This window comes from Salmo salar, chromosome 11, assembly GCF_965601325.2.
Source record: "Salmo salar chromosome 11, fSalSal1, whole genome shotgun sequence".
Lineage (NCBI taxonomy): Eukaryota > Metazoa > Chordata > Actinopteri > Salmoniformes > Salmonidae > Salmo > Salmo salar.
In genome coordinates, this window is record NC_138301.1 from 47328702 (window position 1) to 47347662 (window position 18961).

The 18961-nt window shown below is 44.0% G+C and overlaps 1 protein-coding gene across 1 annotated transcript in view; it reads left to right on the top strand.

The window, feature by feature from the left end:
* Window positions 1–3723: 3723 nt before the first annotated feature.
* Window positions 3724–18961, top strand: part of LOC106592114 (high affinity cAMP-specific and IBMX-insensitive 3',5'-cyclic phosphodiesterase 8A) — a 107839-nt gene continuing 92601 nt past the window's right edge. The window contains exons 1-2 of the mRNA XM_082957998.1: window positions 3724–3831; window positions 5647–5703. Coding sequence (XP_082814124.1) covers window positions 5677–5703 — 27 coding nt within the window. The 5' untranslated portion in view covers window positions 3724–3831; window positions 5647–5676. The remainder of the gene's footprint in view (window positions 3832–5646; window positions 5704–18961) is intronic.

Here is an 18961-nt window from a genome sequence, read left to right on the forward strand (position 1 = left end):
GTGTGTGACTGGTACAGAACAGGAGGGAGAGAAACAGAGAACACACACCATAGTGGCTGGCCATGCTCCCTCACTAGCCCAGTGTTGTCTGGCCCTGCTTAGGTGCCAGCTTGATGTGTGTCTAACACTGGCTATTCCAGTTACACAACCCTGACCGCCTGTCGTTGTGCTGTCTCTGTCAGCATCAATTAGAGAGTCTATTCCAGTTACACAACCCTGCCTGCCTGTCGTTGTGCTGTCTCTGTCAGCATCAATTAGAGAGGCTATTCCAGTTACACAACCCTGACCGCCTGTCATTGTGCTGTCTCTGTCAGCATCAATTAGAGAGGCTATTCCAGTTACACAACCCTGCCTGCCTGTCGTTGTGCTGTCTCTGTCAGCATCAATTAGAGAGTCTATTCCAGCTACACAACCCTGACCGCCTGTCGCTGTGCTGTCTCTGTCAGTATCAATTAGAGAGTCTATTCCAGTTACACAACCCTGCCTGCCTGTCGTTGTGCTGTCTCTGTCAGTATCAATTAGAGAGTTTATTCCAGTTACACAACCCTGCCTGCCTGTCCTTGTGCTGTCTCTGTCAGCATCAATTAGAGAGTCTATTCCAGTTACACAACCCTGTCCGCCTGTCGTTGTGCTGTCTCTGTCAGTATCAATTAGAGAGTCTATTCCAGCTACACAACCCTGTCCGCCTGTCGTTGTGCTGTCTCTGTCAGTATCAATTAGAGAGGCTATTCCAGTTACACAACCCTGCCTGCCTGTCGTTGTGCTGTCTCTGTCAGTATCAATTAGAGAGTCTATTCCAGCTACACAACCCTGACCGCCTGTCGTTGTGCTGTCTCTGTCAGTATCAATTAGAGAGGCTATTCCAGTTACACAACCCTGCCTGCCTGTCGTTGTGCTGTCTCTGTCAGCATCAATTAGAGAGTCTATTCCAGCTACACAACCCTGACCGCCTGTCGCTGTGCTGTCTCTGTCAGTATCAATTAGTGGGAAACCTCTATTCCATCCCTCTCTCCCTCCCTTTGCCCATCTCTCTCTCCCTCCCTCTATTCCATCCCTCTCTCCCTCCCTTTGCCCATCTCTCTCTCCCTCCCTCTATTCCATCCCTCTCTCCCTCCCTTTTCCCATCTCTCTCTCCCTCCCTCTATTCCATCCTTCTCTTCCCCCCTCTTCCCATCACTCTCTCCCTCCCTCTTCCCATCTCTCTCCCTCCCTTTATCCATCCCTCTCTCCCTCCCTCTTCTCATCTCTCTCTCTCCACCTCTATTCCACCCCTCTCTCCCCCCTCTATCCATCCCTCTCTCCCCACCTCTCTCCATCCCTCTCTCTCTCCCTCTCTCCCTCCCTCCCTCCCTCCCTCTCCATCCCTCTCTCTCTCTCATCCCTCTCTCCATCCCTCTCTCTCTCTCTCTCTCCCCACCTCTCTCCCTCCCTCCTTCCCTCTCTCTCTCCATCTCTCTCCACCCAGCCACAGCATTGTGTTCTGCTCCTCTACTAGAGCCCATGGCAAAACTCTGTACGTCAGAGCTCTGACCCCAACACAACTCCCAAGCGTGACTGTGTGTGTGTGTCCGTGTGTGTGTCTGTGTGTGTGTCCGTGTGTGTGTGTGTGTGTATGGGTCCGTGTGGGTCCATGTCCCCTGATTTAGTTTTCCAGTAGTATTTCTACAGGAGGGAGAAGCATTGCATTCCTTCTTGTTCCTGGTCCATAGGAAGTGGCATGTGGGATTGGAGAACTCCAGCAATCAGTTGATTAGAGCGGACATGTCTAAAGTCATCAGAACCAGTTCTGGCAGTTGAAATGCACTGTTGGTTTACATTCTATATGTTGACCTTTAGAGACAACATGTCATGAGGTCACAGTACATTACAGCACTCTCTGACCTTACTGTCGTCATGACCTGTCACCTGTTCTAGACTGAGCTGGTCTGCACACGAGGGGAAACTTCTCCTCTCTCTCTCCATCCTTCTCTCCTCTCTCTCCATGCTCTCCTCTCTCTCTCTCCATCCTTCTCTCCTCTCTCTCTCCATCCTTCTCTCCTCTCTCTCCATCCTCTCCTCTCTCTCTCACCCTTCTCTCCTCTCTCTCTCCATCTTTCTCTCCTCTCTCTCTCCATCCTTCTCTCCTCTCTCTCTCCATCCTTCTCTCCTCTCTCTCGATGCTCTCCTCTCTCTCTCTCCATCCTTCTCTCCTCTCTCTCTCCATCCTTCTCTCCTCTCTCTCCATCCTCTCCTCTCCTCTCTCTCCCATCCTTCTCTCCTCTCTCTCTCCATCTTTCTCTCCTCTCTCTCTCCATCCTTCTCTCCTCTCTCTCTCCATCCTTCTCTCCTCTCTCTCCATCCTCTCCTCTCTCTCTCATCCTTCTCTCCTCTCTCTCTCCATCCTTCTCTTCTCTCTCCCTCCATCCTCCTCTCCTCTCTCTCTCCATCCTTCTCTCCTGTCTCTCCATCCTCTCCTCTCTCTCTCCATCCTTCTCTCCTCTCTCTCCATCCTCTCCTCTCTCTCTCCATCCTTCTCTCCTCTCTCTCTCCATCCTTCTCTCCTCTCTCTCTCCATCCTTCTCTCCCCTCTCCCTCCATCCTTCTCTCCTCTCTCCCTCCATCCTTCTCTCCTCTCTCCCTCCATCCTTCTCTCCTCTCTCCCTCCATCCTTCTCTCCTCTCTCTCGCCATCCTTCTCTCCTCTCTCCCTCCATCCTTCTCTCCTCTCTCTCCATCCTTCTCTCCTCTCTCCCTCCATCCTTCTCTGCTCTCTCCCTCCATCCTTCTCTCCTCTCTCCCTCCATCCTTCTCGCCTCTCGCCATCCTTCTCTCCTCTCTCCCTCCATCCTTCTCTCCTCTCTCTCCATCCTTCTCTCCTCTCTCCCTCCATCCTTCTCTGCTCTCTCCCTCCATCCTTCTCTCCTCTCTCCCTCCATCCTTCTCGCCTCTCTCCATCCTTCTCTCCTCTCTCCCTCCATCCTTCTCTCCTCTCTCCCTCCATCCTTCTCTCCCCTCTCCCTCCATCCTTCTCTCCTCTCTCCCTCCATCCTTCTCTCCTCTCTCTCTCCATCCTCTCCTCTCTCCCTCCATCCTTCTCTCCTCTCCCTCCATCCTTCTCTCCTCTCTCCCCCCATCCTTCTCTCCTCTCTCCCTCCATCCTTCTCTCCTCTCTCCCTCCATCCTTCTCGCCTCTCTCCCTCCATCCTTCTCACCTCTCTCCATCCTTCTGTCCTCTCTCCCTCCATCCTTCTCTCCTCTCTCTCTCCATCCTTCTCTCCTCTCTCCTTTCCCCTTGCCTCCGACCCTCTCCTCCTCTGTTCCTCCCTCTCTCCATCCTTCTCTCCTCTCTCCCACCATCCTTCTCTCCTTTCCTCTTGCCTCCGACCCTCTCCTCCTCTGTTTCTCCCTCTCTCCCTGAGAAAGAACAGATTATCACAGAATGCATCAACACTGTAGCAACCCGTCTGTGATGTCATTGGGATTCTTGGTAGACTTTACAGCAGTCAGCCAGTCAGCCAGTCAGTCAGCCAGTCAGCCAGGACCTAGTGACTCTTCTCTCCTCTGTGACGTCAATACTACCTGGCTCTAATCATCTTTCCCTGTGCCTCTCTGTTTTCCTGACAGCTTACCTTTTACCAAAAACAAAGTGATTTAAAGCTGCCCACACGCCATGTTTTCACTAATTCATCTTCACCTGTGTCTCTGTGTGTGTTTCAGAGATGTGTGTGTGTGTTTCTGTGTGTGTGTGTGTCTCACGTGCACAGATTGTTTACTGGAAGAAATGAGAGGAATTCTAGAGGGATGGCGGCTCGCAAGGGGCTTGGTTACCATGGTTACTTAACCCCTGCATGAGGTGGGCTGCCACTTAGCAGGAAGGAAGCTAAATTATTTGCAGACAGAAGAATAGAGAGAAAATACTCACTCTCTCTCTCCCTCCCTCTCTCTCTCTAGCTTTCTTTACTCTCTCATTCTCTCTCTCGCTTTTTCTCTCTCTCTCTTTACTCTCAGTCTCTCTTTCTGTCTCTCTCTCGCTGTCTCTGTCTCGCTCTCTGTCTTTCTCTCTCAATTCAATTTCAATTCAAGGGGCTTTATTGGCATGGGAAACATATGTTAACATTGCCAAAGCACGTGAAATAGATAATAAACAAAAGTGAAATAAACAATAAAAATGAACAGTAAACATTACACTCATAGAAGTTCCAAAAGAATAAAGACATTACAAATGTCATATTATGTCTATATACAGTGTTGTACTGATGTGCAAATAGTGAAAGTACAAAAGGGAAAATAAATAAACATAAATATGGGTTGTATTTACAATGGTGTTTGTTCTTCTCTGGTTGCCCTTTTCTTGTGGCAACAGGTCACAAATCTTGCTGCTGTGATGGCACACTGTGGTATTTCACCCAGTAGTTATGGGAGTTTATCAAAATTGGGTTTGTTTTCAAATTCTTTGTGGGTCTGTGTAATCTGAGGGAAATATGTGTCTCTAATATGGTCATACACTTGGCAGGAGGTTAGGAAGTGCTGCTCAGTTTCCACCTCATTTTGTGGGCAGTGTGCACATAGCCTATCTTCTCTTGAGAGCCAGGTCTGCCTACGGCGACCTTCCTCAATAGCAAGGCCATGCTCACTGAGTCTGTACATATTCAAAGCATTCCTTAACCTTGGGTCAGTCACAGTGGTCAGGTATTCTGCCACTGTGTAGTCTCTGTTTAGGGCCAAATAGCATTCTAGTTTGCTCAGTTCTTTTGTTAATTCTTTCCAATGTGTCAAGTAATTATCTTTTTGTTTTCTCATGATTTGGTTGGGTCTAATTGTGTTGCTGTCCTGGGGCTCTGTGGGGTGTGTTTATGTTTGTGAACAGAGCCCCAGGACCAGCTTGCTTAGGGGATTCTTCTCCAGGTTCATCTCTCTGTAGGTGATGGCTTTGTTATGGAAGGTTTTGGAATCACTTCCTTTTAGGTGGTTGTAGAATTTAACGTCTCTTTTCTGGATTTTGATCATTCGCAGGTATCAGCCTAATTCTGCTCTGCATGCATTATTCGGTGTTTTACGTTGTACACAGAGGATATTTTTGCAGAATTCTGCATGCAGAGTCTCAATTTGGTGTTTGTCCCATTTTGTGAATTCTTGGTTGGTGAGTGGACCCCAGACTTCACAACCGTAAAGGGCAATGGGTTCTATAACTGATTCAGGTATTTTTAGCCAGATCCTAATTGGTATGTTGAATTTTATGTTCCTTTTGATGGGATAGAATGCCCTAATTGCCTTGTCTCTCACATCATTCACAGCTCTGTGCAAGTTACCTGTGGTGCTGATGTCTCTCTATCTCTCTCTCGCTCCCTTTCTTTACTCTCTCTCTATCTCTCTCTCTACTCTCTCTTTCTTTCTTTACTCTCTCTATCTCTCTTTACTCTTTGTCTCTATCTCTATCTCTCTTTACTCTCTCTTTCTCTCTCCTCTCTATCTCTCTTTAATCTCTGTCTCTCTCTCTTTCTCTCTCTTTCTATCTCTCTTTACTCTCTCATCAGAGTTTCAATTATTTATTTTTCTCTCTAGGTATTTGAGGACCTAGTTCAGAAGGTCAGTCAGGACTATGATGTGTTTTGAGGCCTGTTCTGTGTAACTATTGTTTGTCTAAACATTCTCCTTCCTTTTGTTTCAGAACACATTTACCCAGGTGCAGTTTGGACCAATGAGGTTATACGAAGATCATCTTGAGGTACAGATCCTATTGATACCTCTGTTGAATGTCCTGATCAGACTGAGAACTGAGGTACAGTTCCTATTGATACCTCTGTTGAATGCCCTGATCAGACTGAGAACTGAGGTACAGTTCCTATTGATACCTCTGTTGAATGTCCTGATCAGATTGGAAACTGTCAACGTTGTGCTTTTCCCCATAACAACAAGGCCTATAATCTCCCATTTGAAAATGATTGAGTGTCTTTAAGACAACAATCCCTCTTTCAAACATTCAAACAGAAGAAAAAAAACTGTTAATGGGCGCTTTGTGTGTGGCGTACCCTGGTGTTGTCTAGGCAACAGAGCCAAACATCAACCACTATGGACATACTATAATGAACAATGCACATTATATATGAGTGAGTGTGTGTGTGTGTGTGTATGCCTGTGTGTGTGTGTGTGTATTCGTGCGTGTGGGCATGCTTGCGCGTGCGTGTGTGTGTATGACTTCACCGCAAGGCCGACGTTCTCTGACCGATGGTCAATGGCTCATTATACCACATCTCTCAAACTCTGCTCTCTCCTTTGTCTAGTGTTAAACTATCCAGTAGTGAGGTGACGAGAGAGAGAGATGGAGGGAGAGAGAGGAGGAAGAGAGAGGGGGCAGAGAGAGAGCGAGGGGGTGAGGGGGATAATATAGAGAGAGGGATGAAGGGAGGAGAGAGAGAGACCCAGCGAGAGAGGGGAGGGAGAAGGAATTTTTGTAACTTTCACTGTAGGTGATTTTATTTCCTGGAGTCCTTATGTTTTAGTTTTCTTAGATTGTTCATTCTTCCAGAGCACTCAATAAGAAATACCCAGTAACCTCTCCTCTAAGTGTTCAGAGCAAATAATCTCTCCTCTAAGTGTTCAGAGTAAATAACCTTTCCTCTAAGTGTTCAGAGGAAGTAAACTCTCCTCTAAGTGTTCAGAGTAAATAACATCTCATATAAGTGTTCAGAGTAAATTAGCTCTCCTCTAAGTGTTCAGAGGAAGTAACCTCTCCTCTAAGTGTTGAGTAAATAACCTCTCCTCTACGTGTTCAGAGGAAGTAACCTCTCCTCTAAGTGTTCAGAGTAAATAACCTCTCCTATAAGTGTTCAGAGTAAATAACCTCTCCTCCAAGTGTTCAGAGTAAGTAACCTATCCTCTAAGTGTTCAGAGTAAGTAACCTCTCCTCCAAGTGTTCAGAGTAAGACGTGTGTCGTGTTCACAACTAACTAAGGGTGCGTCCCAAATGGCTCCTTATTACCTGCAGTATATACTGTATATAAGGAAGAGGGTGCTTTTTGGGACCCAGACGTTGCTGAAGCAGGTTGATTTGATCCATCCCATAGTATTGACTCACACTATTTGCGATAGTTTATACTATAGAGACCCTTTGTCAGCACAGACACAATAAACCATGTAATATGTTTAGCCTTAGTGTGTAAGACGTGTCTTTGTTGACATGGTTAGAGGAGGTGCTGGCTCGCAGAGTAGAACACCTGGTTAGAGGAGGTGCTGGCTAGCAGAGTAGAACACCTGGTTAGAGGAGGTGCTGGCTAGCAGAGTAGAACACCTGTTTAGGAGAGGTGCTGGCTAGCAGTGTAGAACACCTGGTTAGGGGAGGTGCTGGCTAGCAGAGTAGAACACCTGGTTAGGGGAGGTGCTGGCTAGCAGAGTAGAACACCTGGTTAGAGGAGGTGCTGGCTAGCAGAGTAGAACACCTGGTTAGGGGAGGTGCTGGCTAGCAGAGTAGAACACCTGGTTAGGGGAGTTACTGGCTAGCGGTGTAGAACACCTGGTTAGGGGAGGTGCTGGCTAGCGGTGTAGAACACCTGGTTAGGGGAGGTGCTGGCTAGCAGAGTAGAACACCTGGTTAGGGGAGTTACTGGCTAGCGGTGTAGAACACCTGGTTAGGGGAGGTGCTGGCTAGCGGTGTAGAACACCTGGTTAGGGGAGGTGCTGGCTAGCGGAGTAGAACACCTGGTTAGGGGAGGTGCTGGCTAGCGGTGTAGAACACCTGGTTAGGGGAGGTGCTGGCTAGCGGTGTAGAACACCTGGTTAGGGGAGGTGCTGGCTAGCAGAGTAGAACACCTGGTTAGGGGAGGTGCTGGCTAGCAGAGTAGAACACCTGGTTAGGGGAGGTACTGGCTAGCAGAGTAGAACACCTGGTTAGGGGAGGTGCTGGCTAGCGGTGTAGAACACCTGGTTAGGGGAGGTGCTGGCTAGCGGTGTAGAACACCTGGTTAGGGGAGGTGCTGGCTAGCGGTGTAGAACACCTGGTTAGGGGAGGTGCTGGCTAGCGGTGTAGAACACCTGGTTAGGGGAGGTGCTGGCTAGCGGTGTAGAACACCTGGTTAGGGGAGGTGCTGGCTAGCGGTGTAGAACACCTGGTTAGGGGAGGTGCTGGCTAGCGGAGTAGAACACCTGGTTAGGGGAGGTGCTGGCTAGCGGTGTAGAACACCTGGTTAGGGGAGGTGCTGGCTAGCGCTGTAGAACACCTGGTTAGGGGAGGTGCTGGCTAGCGGTGTAGAACACCTGGTTAGGGGAGGTGCTGGCTAGCAGAGTAGAACACCTGGTTAGGGGAGGTGCTGGCTAGCAGAGTAGAACACCTGGTTAGGGGAGGTACTGGCTAGCGGTGTAGAACACCTGGTTAGGGGAGGTGCTGGCTAGCGGTGTAGAACACCTGGTTAGGGGAGGTGCTGGCTAGCGGTGTAGAACACCTGGTTAGGGGAGGTGCTGGCTAGCGGTGTAGAACACCTGGTTAGGGGAGGTGCTGGCTAGCAGAGTAGAACACCTGGTTAGGGGAGGTGCTGGCTAGCAGAGTAGAACACCTGGTTAGGGGAGGTACTGGCTAGCAGAGTAGAACACCTGGTTAGGGGAGGTGCTGGCTAGCGGTGTAGAACACCTGGTTAGTGGAGGTGCTGGCTAGCAGAGTAGAACACCTAGTTAGGGGAGGTGCTGGCTAGCGATGTAGAACACTTCCTAGAAAAGGAGTCTCACACTGTTGAATCTACCAGAAGGAGAAGATATTTCTAGTTTGGAGTGGAAGTCCACTTTCTCTTACTCTTACTCACTCTCTCTCCCCTTCTTTCCCTCTCGATGTCTCTCTCCCTCACTCTCTCTCCCCTTCTTTCCCTCTCGATGTCTCTCTCTCCCTCACTCTCTCTCCCCTTCTTTCCCTCTCGATGTCTCTCTCTCTCCCTCATTCTCTCTCCCCTTCTTTCCCTCTCGATGTCTCTCTCTCTCCCTCACTCTCTCTCCCCTTCTATCCCTCTCAATCTCTCTCTCTCTCTCCTACTCTCACTCTCTCTTAAAACAGAATTCAACAATATTAAAACATTTATTGAACTTTGTAGGAAATCAGCTAAATGTATTGAACGTATTAGAAAACTCATTAATTTGATCAAGTAAATTATAAGACATGAGCAAAATATATCAGTGATTCGTATTTCTATGCAACTTTCTGATATGGCACAGGAATGCCCGTGTGTGTGTGTGTGTGTGTGTGTGTGTGTGTGTGTGTGTGTGTGTGTGTGTGTGTGTGTGTGTGTGTGTGTGTGTGTGTGTGTGTGTGTGTGTGTGTGTGTGTGTGTGTGTGTGTGTGTGTGTGTGTGTGTGTGTGTGTGTGTGTGTGTGTGTGTGTGTGTGTGCGTGCAGAAGTCATTTTCAGGGGGTCTCAGGGAGGACTTTAGCAGTACGTACGGTCTGACTGGTCTGTGGTAAAAACACAGGGCTGTACCAGATCCAGTGAGCTACTACAGGAAGTCTGAATCACAGAGGAGGGCACGTCTAACTATTTTCCTGTTGTTTTCCAGCATTAGGTACATCTCTGTCACTGCTACAGGTGTAACATTATAGTCCCTGTCATTCAATTACACAATATTTTTTATCTTTTTGAGAATGAGTTGTTTAGACCAACACAAAACAACAATGACATAAAACAGAAAGAAGTGTTGTTATCCAACCAACAACAGCCTTCATCAGTTGTCTACGTGTGAAAGTTTCCAGCCTGCTGTATGGACAGGACAAGGAGTAGATTTCCCATGATTGCCTTCTGAATAGGTTTGTTTGCAGGTTATCTTGTGTTGTGCGGTAAGATTTCACATCTATCTGAATAACTTTGTTTGCAGATTATCTTGTGTTGTGCGGTAAGATTTCACATCTATCTGAATAGGTTTGTTTGCATAGTACTGTATCAGTATGTTGTAGAGTAAGGCTTGAAATAAAGCTTGAAAGGAAATGTATGCATTCACTACTGTAAGTCGCTCTGGATAAGAACGTCTGCTAAATGACTAAAATGGAAATGGAAAATGTAATGTTTCCCATGAATGGGTGTGTTTGCAGACATCTTAAGTTAGACACAGTAAGACGATTTTTCACTCTTATCTGAATGGGTGTGTTTGTAAGCCCAATAAGTAGCTTACCCACCACTATCTACACTAGCCATCTATCTGAATGGGTGTGTTAGCAGTAGCTAAGTAGCTTAGCCTTATATACAGTTAGGCTAGTCTATGTGTTAGCAGTAGCTTAACCTTTCCTACAGTTAGGCTAGTGGGTGTGTTAGCAGTAGGTACAGTAAGTAGCTAGCCCACCCCTATCTACAGTGAATAAGTAGCTTTCCCATCACTATCCGAATGGGTTTATTTGCAGAATAGTAGCTTTCCCACCCCGTCTACTGTGAACGGGTGTTAGCAGAATAGCTTAAGTCATACAGTAAGAAGGTTTCCCATGTCTGAATAGGTGTGTTAGCAGTAATTAACTTTCCTACCGCTGTCTGTCTGTCTGTCTGTCTGTCTGTCTGTCTGTCTGTCTGTCTGTCTGTCTGTCTGTCTGTCTGTCTGTCTGTCTGTCTGTCTGTCTGTCTGTCTGTCTGTCTGTCTGTCTGTCTGTCTGTCTGTAGGCAGCCTACCTGAGAGGACCTGGCCTGGGCCCACATAACATAACCTATATCTAATCCTCCTGTCTGCCTGCATGGCTCTGCAGGAATGTTGACTTTTCTAGCAACATGCCAATGTGGAATTGTCATCTAATTCCAGACAGCATTCCTGCCTCCATAGCTGCCTCCATCACTCTGCGATGTTGCATCTACTACTTGGGATATGTATGCTGCCTGTAATGACAAGGGGTGTGGAGATAAGTGGATTATGGTTTGTGTTAGCGCTAAACTAGGCTAGCAGGACCTACAGTAAGTGGATATTATTTGTGTTGCTAGGCTAGCAGGACCTACATGGAATGTAGTTTGTGTTAGCGGCGCTCTGCTAGGCAAGGCTAGGCTATCTGGACCTAAGTTGAATATGTTTTGTGTTAGGCTAAACTACATGGTTTGTGTTAGGCTAAGCTAGGCTAGCTGGACCTAAGTGGAATGTGATTTGTGTTAGCCTAGGCTAGGCTACGTAGCTGGACCTTGGTGGAATATGGCTTGTGTTAGGCTAGTTTAAGCTAGGCTAGCTAGACCTAAGTAGAAAATGATTTGTGTTAGCGCTGGGCTAGGTAAGGCCAGAGAGGAAGAGGTTGAAGCGAGAGGGTTTACTCAATGAGAGTGTCGAATTTGGTCAACAAAAAAATATAATTGCTAATTTGCAACGTAAGGCTTATTTGACCTAATAGATGTTACGTAATGGTTTGGTTGTTACGAATGCACTGATATAAGTGGACGCATGTGGGATTTCACAAACTTTGAAAAAAACAACTCTGTATCGGAGTTGTGCTTGCTGTTCACACGCGTATCCAACCTCTCATTGGCTAGAATGGTTCCACCTGATTTTGCCTCCTTCCGCTTGCCTTCCATCTTTGAAGACATGTATTTCCATTGTTAGAGCGGTCACTTGGCTATCTTGTCAATATAATAGATCATCTTTGGTAAAGCTAGGCAAACTGGGCCTTTTTAAATGGAATATGGTTCAAATAAATCTTATGTTAGGCTAGCTAGCTTGCTGGGCCTTCTTGGAGCCCAGAGGAGCCCTGGTAAGAGTAGGATGCATTTCCCCCACTAATGATTAAGGTTAGGATTGGGGAAGCTGAAGCTGATCTTAGATCTGTGCGTAGGGGAAACTTCACCCCTGTGCGCTCTGATATGGCCTGATTTGGTCTGAGACGAGACTGGATGAGGTAAAGGATTAGTGTGACTAAAGCCAGATAATTCATCTGGATGAATCAGTAAATCCGCCATCCCAACTACGCACTCACCAGTGTTCATTTTGCCACTCTTTTTTAGATTTAATCTAGTCTTATTTACCCAGTCAGATATAGAGGAGTTATTAACCCAGTCAGATATAGAGGAGTTATTTACCCAGTCAGATATAGAGGAGTTATTTACCCAGTCAGATATAGAGGAGTTATTTACCCAGTCAGATATAGAGGAGTTATTTACCCAGTCAGATATAGAGGAGTTATTTGCCCAGTCAGATATAGAGGAGTTATTTACCCAGTCAGATATAGAGGAGTTATTTACCCAGTCAGATATAGAGGAGTTATTTACCCAGTCAGATATAGAGGAGTTATTTACCCAGTCAGATATAGAGGAGTTATTTACCCAGTCAGATATAGAGGAGTTATTTACCCAGTCAGACATAGTGTAGTGGTAAGAGGAGTTATTTACCCAGTCAGATATAGAGGAGTTATTTACCCAGTCAGATATAGTGTAGTGACGAGGAGTTATTTACCCAGTCAGATATAGAGGAGTTATTTACCCAGTCAGATATAGTGTAGTGACAAGAGGAGTTATTTACCCAGTCAGATGTAGAGGAGTTATTTACCCAGTCAGATATAGAGGAGTTATTTACCCAGTCAGATATAGAGGAGTTATTTACCCAGTCAGATATAGTGTAGTGATGAAGAGTTATTTACCCAGTCAGATATAGAGGAGTTATTTACCCAGTCAGATATAGAGGAGTTATTTACCCAATCAGATATAGAGGAGTTACTTACCCAGTCAGATATAGAGGAGTTATTTACCCAGTCAGATGTAGAGGAGTTATTGACCCAGTCAGATATAGAGGAGTTATTTACCCAGTCAGATATAGAGGAGTTATTTACCCAGTCAGATATAGTGTAGTGACGAGGAGTTATTTACCCAGTCAGATATAGAGGAGTTATTTACCCAGTCAGATATAGAGGAGTTACTTACCCAGTCAGATATAGAGGAGTTATTTACCCAGTCAGATATAGAGGAGTTATTTACCCAGTCAGATATAGTGTAGTGACGAGGAGTTATTTACCCAGTCAGATATAGAGGAGTTATTTACCCAGTCAGATATAGAGGAGTTATTTACCCAGTCAGATATAGAGGAGTTATTTACCCAGTCAGATATAGTGTAGTGACGAGGAGTTATTTACCCAGTCAGATATAGAGGAGTTATTTACCCAGTCAGATATAGTGTAGTGACAAGAGGAGTTATTTACCCAGTCAGATGTAGAGGAGTTATTTACCCAGTCAGATATAGAGGAGTTATTTACCCAGTCAGATATACAGGAGTTATTTACCCAGTCAGATATAGTGTAGTGATGAGGAGTTATTTACCCAGTCAGATATAGAGGAGTTATTTACCCAGTCAGATATAGAGGAGTTATTTACCCAATCAGATATAGAGGAGTTACTTACCCAGTCAGATATAGAGGAGTTATTTACCCAGTCAGATATAGAGGAGTTATTTACCCAGTCAGATATAGTGTAGTGACGAGGAGTTATTTACCCAGTCAGATATAGAGGAGTTACTTACCCAGTCAGATATAGAGGAGTTATTTACCCAGTCAGATATAGAGGAGTTATTTACCCAGTCAGATATAGTGTAGTGACGAGGAGTTATTTACCCAGTCAGATATAGAGGAGTTATTTACCCAGTCAGACATAGTGTAGTGGTAAGAGGAGTTATTTACCCAGTCAGATATAGAGGAGTTATTTACCCAGTCAGATATAGTGTAGTGACGAGGAGTTATTTACCCAGTCAGATATAGAGGAGTTATTTACCCAGTCAGATATAGTGTAGTGACAAGAGGAGTTATTTACCCAGTCAGATGTAGAGGAGTTATTTACCCAGTCAGATATAGAGGAGTTATTTACCCAGTCAGATATAGAGGAGTTATTTACCCAGTCAGATATAGTGTAGTGACGAGGAGTTATTTACCCAGTCAGATATAGAGGAGTTATTTACCCAGTCAGATATAGAGGAGTTATTTACCCAATCAGATATAGAGGAGTTACTTACCCAGTCAGATGTAGAGGAGTTATTGACCCAGTCAGATATAGAGGAGTTATTTACCCAGTCAGATATAGAGGAGTTATTTACCCAGTCAGATATAGTGTAGTGACGAGGAGTTATTTACCCAGTCAGATATAGAAGAGTTATTTACCCAGTCAGACATAGTGTAGTGGTAAGAGGAGTTATTTACCCAGTCAGATATAGAGGAGTTATTTACCCAGTCAGATATAGTGTAGTGACGAGGAGTTATTTACCCAGTCAGATATAGAGGAGTTATTTGCCCAGTCAGATATAGTGTAGTGACAAGAGGAGTTATTTACCCAGTCAGATGTAGAGGAGTTATTTACCCAGTCAGATATAGAGGAGTTATTTACCCAGTCAGATATAGTGTAGTGATGAGGAGTTATTTACCCAGTCAGATATAGAGGAGTTATTTACCCAGTCAGATATAGAGGAGTTATTTACCCAATCAGATATAGAGGAGTTACTTACCCAGTCAGATATAGAGGAGTTATTTACCCAGTCAGATGTAGAGGAGTTATTGACCCAGTCAGATATAGAGGAGTTATTTACCCAGTCAGATATAGAGGAGTTATTTACCCAGTCAGATATAGTGTAGTGACGAGGAGTTATTTACCCAGTCAGATATAGAGGAGTTATTTACCCAGTCAGATATAGAGGAGTTACTTACCCAGTCAGATATAGAGGAGTTATTTACCCAGTCAGATATAGAGGAGTTATTTACCCAGTCAGATATAGTGTAGTGATGAGGAGTTATTTACCCAGTCAGATATAGAGGAGTTATTTACCCAGTCAGATATAGAGGAGTTATTTACCCAGTCAGATATAGAGGAGTTATTTACCCAGTCAGATATAGTGTAGTGACGAGGAGTTATTTACCCAGTCAGATATAGAGGAGTTATTTACCCAGTCAGACATAGTGTAGTGGTAAGAGGAGTTATTTACCCAGTCAGATATAGAGGAGTTACTTACCCAGTCAGATATAGAGGAGTTATTTACCCAGTCAGATGTAGAGGAGTTATTGACCCAGTCAGATATAGAGGAGTTATTTACCCAGTCAGATATAGAGGAGTTATTTACCCAGTCAGATATAGTGTAGTGACGAGGAGTTATTTACCCAGTCAGATATAGAGGAGTTATTTACCCAGTCAGATATAGAGGAGTTACTTACCCAGTCAGATATAGAGGAGTTATTTACCCAGTCAGATATAGAGGAGTTATTTACCCAGTCAGATATAGAGGAGTTATTTACCCAGTCAGATATAGAGGAGTTATTTACCCAGTCAGATATAGTGTAGTGACGAGGAGTTATTTACCCAGTCAGATATAGAGGAGTTATTTACCCAGTCAGACATAGTGTAGTGGTAAGAGGAGTTATTTACCCAGTCAGATATAGAGGAGTTACTTACCCAGTCAGATATAGAGGAGTTATTTACCCAGTCAGATGTAGAGGAGTTATTGACCCAGTCAGATATAGAGGAGTTATTTACCCAGTCAGATATAGAGGAGTTATTTATCCAGTCAGATATAGTGTAGTGACGAGGAGTTATTTACCCAGTCAGATATAGAGGAGTTATTTACCCAGTCAGATATAGAGGAGTTATTTACCCAGTCAGATATAGTGTAGTGATGAGGAGTTATTACCCAGTCAGATATAGAGGAGTTATTTACCCAGTCAGATATAGAGGAGTTATTTACCCAGTCAGATATAGCGGAGTTATTTACCCAGTCAGATATAGTGTAGTGACGAGGAGTTATTTACCCAGTCAGATATAGAGGAGTTATTTACCCAGTCAGACATAGTGTAGTGGTAAGAGGAGTTATTTACCCAGTCAGATATAGAGGAGTTATTTACCCAGTCAGATATAGAGGAGTTATTTACCCAGTCAGATATAGTGTAGTGACGAGGAGTTATTTACCCAGTCAGATATAGAGGAGTTATTTACCCAGTCAGATATAGAGGAGTTACTTACCCAGTCAGATATAGAGGAGTTATTTACCCAGTCAGATATAGAGGAGTTATTTACCCAGTCAGATATAGTGTAGTGATGAGGAGTTATTTACCCAGTCAGATATAGAGGAGTTATTTACCCAGTCAGATATAGAGGACTTATTTACCCAGTCAGATATAGTGTAGTGACGAGGAGTTATTTACCCAGTCAGATATAGAGGAGTTATTTGCCCAGTCAGATATAGTGTAGTGACAAGAGGAGTTATTTACCCAGTCAGATATAGAGGAGTTATTTACCCAGTCAGATATAGTGTAGTGACAAGAGGAGTTATTTACCCAGTCAGATGTAGAGGAGTTATTTACCCAGTCAGATATAGAGGAGTTATTTACCCAGTCAGATATAGAGGAGTTATTTACCCAGTCAGATATAGTGTAGTGATGAGGAGTTATTTACCCAGTCAGATATAGAGGAGTTATTTACCCAGTCAGATATAGAGGAGTTATTTACCCAATCAGATATAGAGGAGTTACTTACCCAGTCAGATGTAGATGAGTTATTGACCCAGTCAGATATAGAGGAGTTATTTACCCAGTCAGATATAGAGGAGTTATTTACCCAGTCAGATATAGTGTAGTGACGAGGAGTTATTTACCCAGTCAGATATAGAAGAGTTATTTACCCAGTCAGACATAGTGTAGTGGTAAGAGGAGTTATTTACCCAGTCAGATATAGAGGAGTTATTTACCCAGTCAGATATAGTGTAGTGACGAGGAGTTATTTACCCAGTCAGATATAGAGGAGTTATTTGCCCAGTCAGATATAGTGTAGTGACAAGAGGAGTTATTTACCCAGTCAGATGTAGAGGAGTTATTTACCCAGTCAGATATAGAGGAGTTATTTACCCAGTCAGATATAGAGGAGTTATTTACCCAGTCAGATATAGTGTAGTGACGAGGAGTTATTTACCCAGTCAGATATAGAGGAGTTATTTACCCAGTCAGATATAGAGGAGTTACTTACCCAGTCAGATATAGAGGAGTTATTTACCCAGTCAGATATAGAGGAGTTATTTACCCAGTCAGATATAGTGTAGTGATGAGGAGTTATTTACCCAGTCAGATATAGAGGAGTTATTTACCCAGTCAGATATAGAGGAGTTATTTACCCAGTCAGATATAGAGGAGTTATTTACCCAGTCAGATATAGAGGAGTTATTTACCCAGTCAGATATAGTGTAGTGACGAGGAGTTATTTACCCAGTCAGATATAGAGGAGTTATTTACCCAGTCAGACATAGTGTAGTGGTAAGAGGAGTTATTTACCCAGTCAGATATAGAGGAGTTACTTACCCAGTCAGATATAGAGGAGTTATTTACCCAGTCAGATGTAGAGGAGTTATTGACCCAGTCAGATATAGAGGAGTTATTTACCCAGTCAGATATAGAGGAGTTATTTACCCAGTCAGATATAGTGTAGTGACGAGGAGTTATTTACCCAGTCAGATATAGAGGAGTTATTTACCCAGTCAGATATAGAGGAGTTATTTACCCAGTCAGATATAGAGGAGTTATTTACCCAGTCAGATATAGAGGAGTTATTTACCCAGTCAGATATAGTGTAGTGACGAGGAGTTATTTACCCAGTCAGACATAGTGTAGTGGTAAGAGGAGTTATTTACCCAGTCAGATATAGAGGAGTTACTTACCCAGTCAGATATAGAGGAGTTATTTACCCAGTCAGATGTAGAGGAGTTATTGACCCAGTCAGATATAGAGGAGTTATTTACCCAGTCAGATATAGAGGAGTTATTTACCCAGTCAGATATAGTGTAGTGACGAGGAGTTATTTACCCAGTCAGATATAGAGGAGTTATTTACCCAGTCAGATATAGAGGAGTTACTTACCCAGTCAGATATAGAGGAGTTATTTACCCAGTCAGATATAGAGGAGTTATTTACCCAGTCAGATATAGTGTAGTGATGAGGAGTTATTACCCAGTCAGATATAGAGGAGTTATTTACCCAGTCAGATATAGAGGAGTTATTTACCCAGTCAGATATAGCGGAGTTATTTACCCAGTCAGATATAGTGTAGTGACGAGGAGTTATTTACCCAGTCAGATATAGAGGAGTTATTTACCCAGTCAGACATAGTGTAGTGGTAAGAGGAGTTATTTACCCAGTCAGATATAGAGGAGTTATTTACCCAGTCAGATATAGAGGAGTTATTTACCCAGTCAGATATAGAGGAGTTATTTACCCAGTCAGATATAGTGTAGTGACGAGGAGTTATTTACCCAGTCAGATATAGAGGAGTTATTTACCCAGTCAGATATAGAGGAGTTACTTACCCAGTCAGATATAGAGGAGTTATTTACCCAGTCAGATATAGAGGAGTTATTTACCCAGTCAGATATAGTGTAGTGATGAGGAGTTATTTACCCAGTCAGATATAGAGGAGTTATTTACCCAGTCAGATATAGAGGAGTTATTTACCCAGTCAGATATAGTGTAGTGACGAGGAGTTATTTACCCAGTCAGATATAGAGGAGTTATTTGCCCAGTCAGATATAGTGTAGTGACAAGAGGAGTTATTTACCCAGTCAGATATAGAGGAGTTATTTACCCAGTCAGATATAGTGTAGTGACAAGAGGAGTTATTTACCCAGTCAGATGTAGAGGAGTTATTTACCCAGTCAGATATAGAGGAGTTATTTACCCAGTCAGATATAGAGGAGTTATTTACCCAGTCAGATATAGTGTAGTGATGAGGAGTTATTTACCCAGTCAGATATAGAGGAGTTATTTACCCAGTCAGATATAGAGGAGTTATTTACCCAATCAGATATAGAGGAGTTACTTACCCAGTCAGATGTAGAGGAGTTATTGACCCAGTCAGATATAGAGGAGTTATTTACCCAGTCAGATATAGAGGAGTTATTTACCCAGTCAGATATAGTGTAGTGACGAGGAGTTATTTACCCAGTCAGATATAGAAGAGTTATTTACCCAGTCAGACATAGTGTAGTGGTAAGAGGAGTTATTTACCCAGTCAGATATAGAGGAGTTATTTACCCAGTCAGATATAGTGTAGTGAC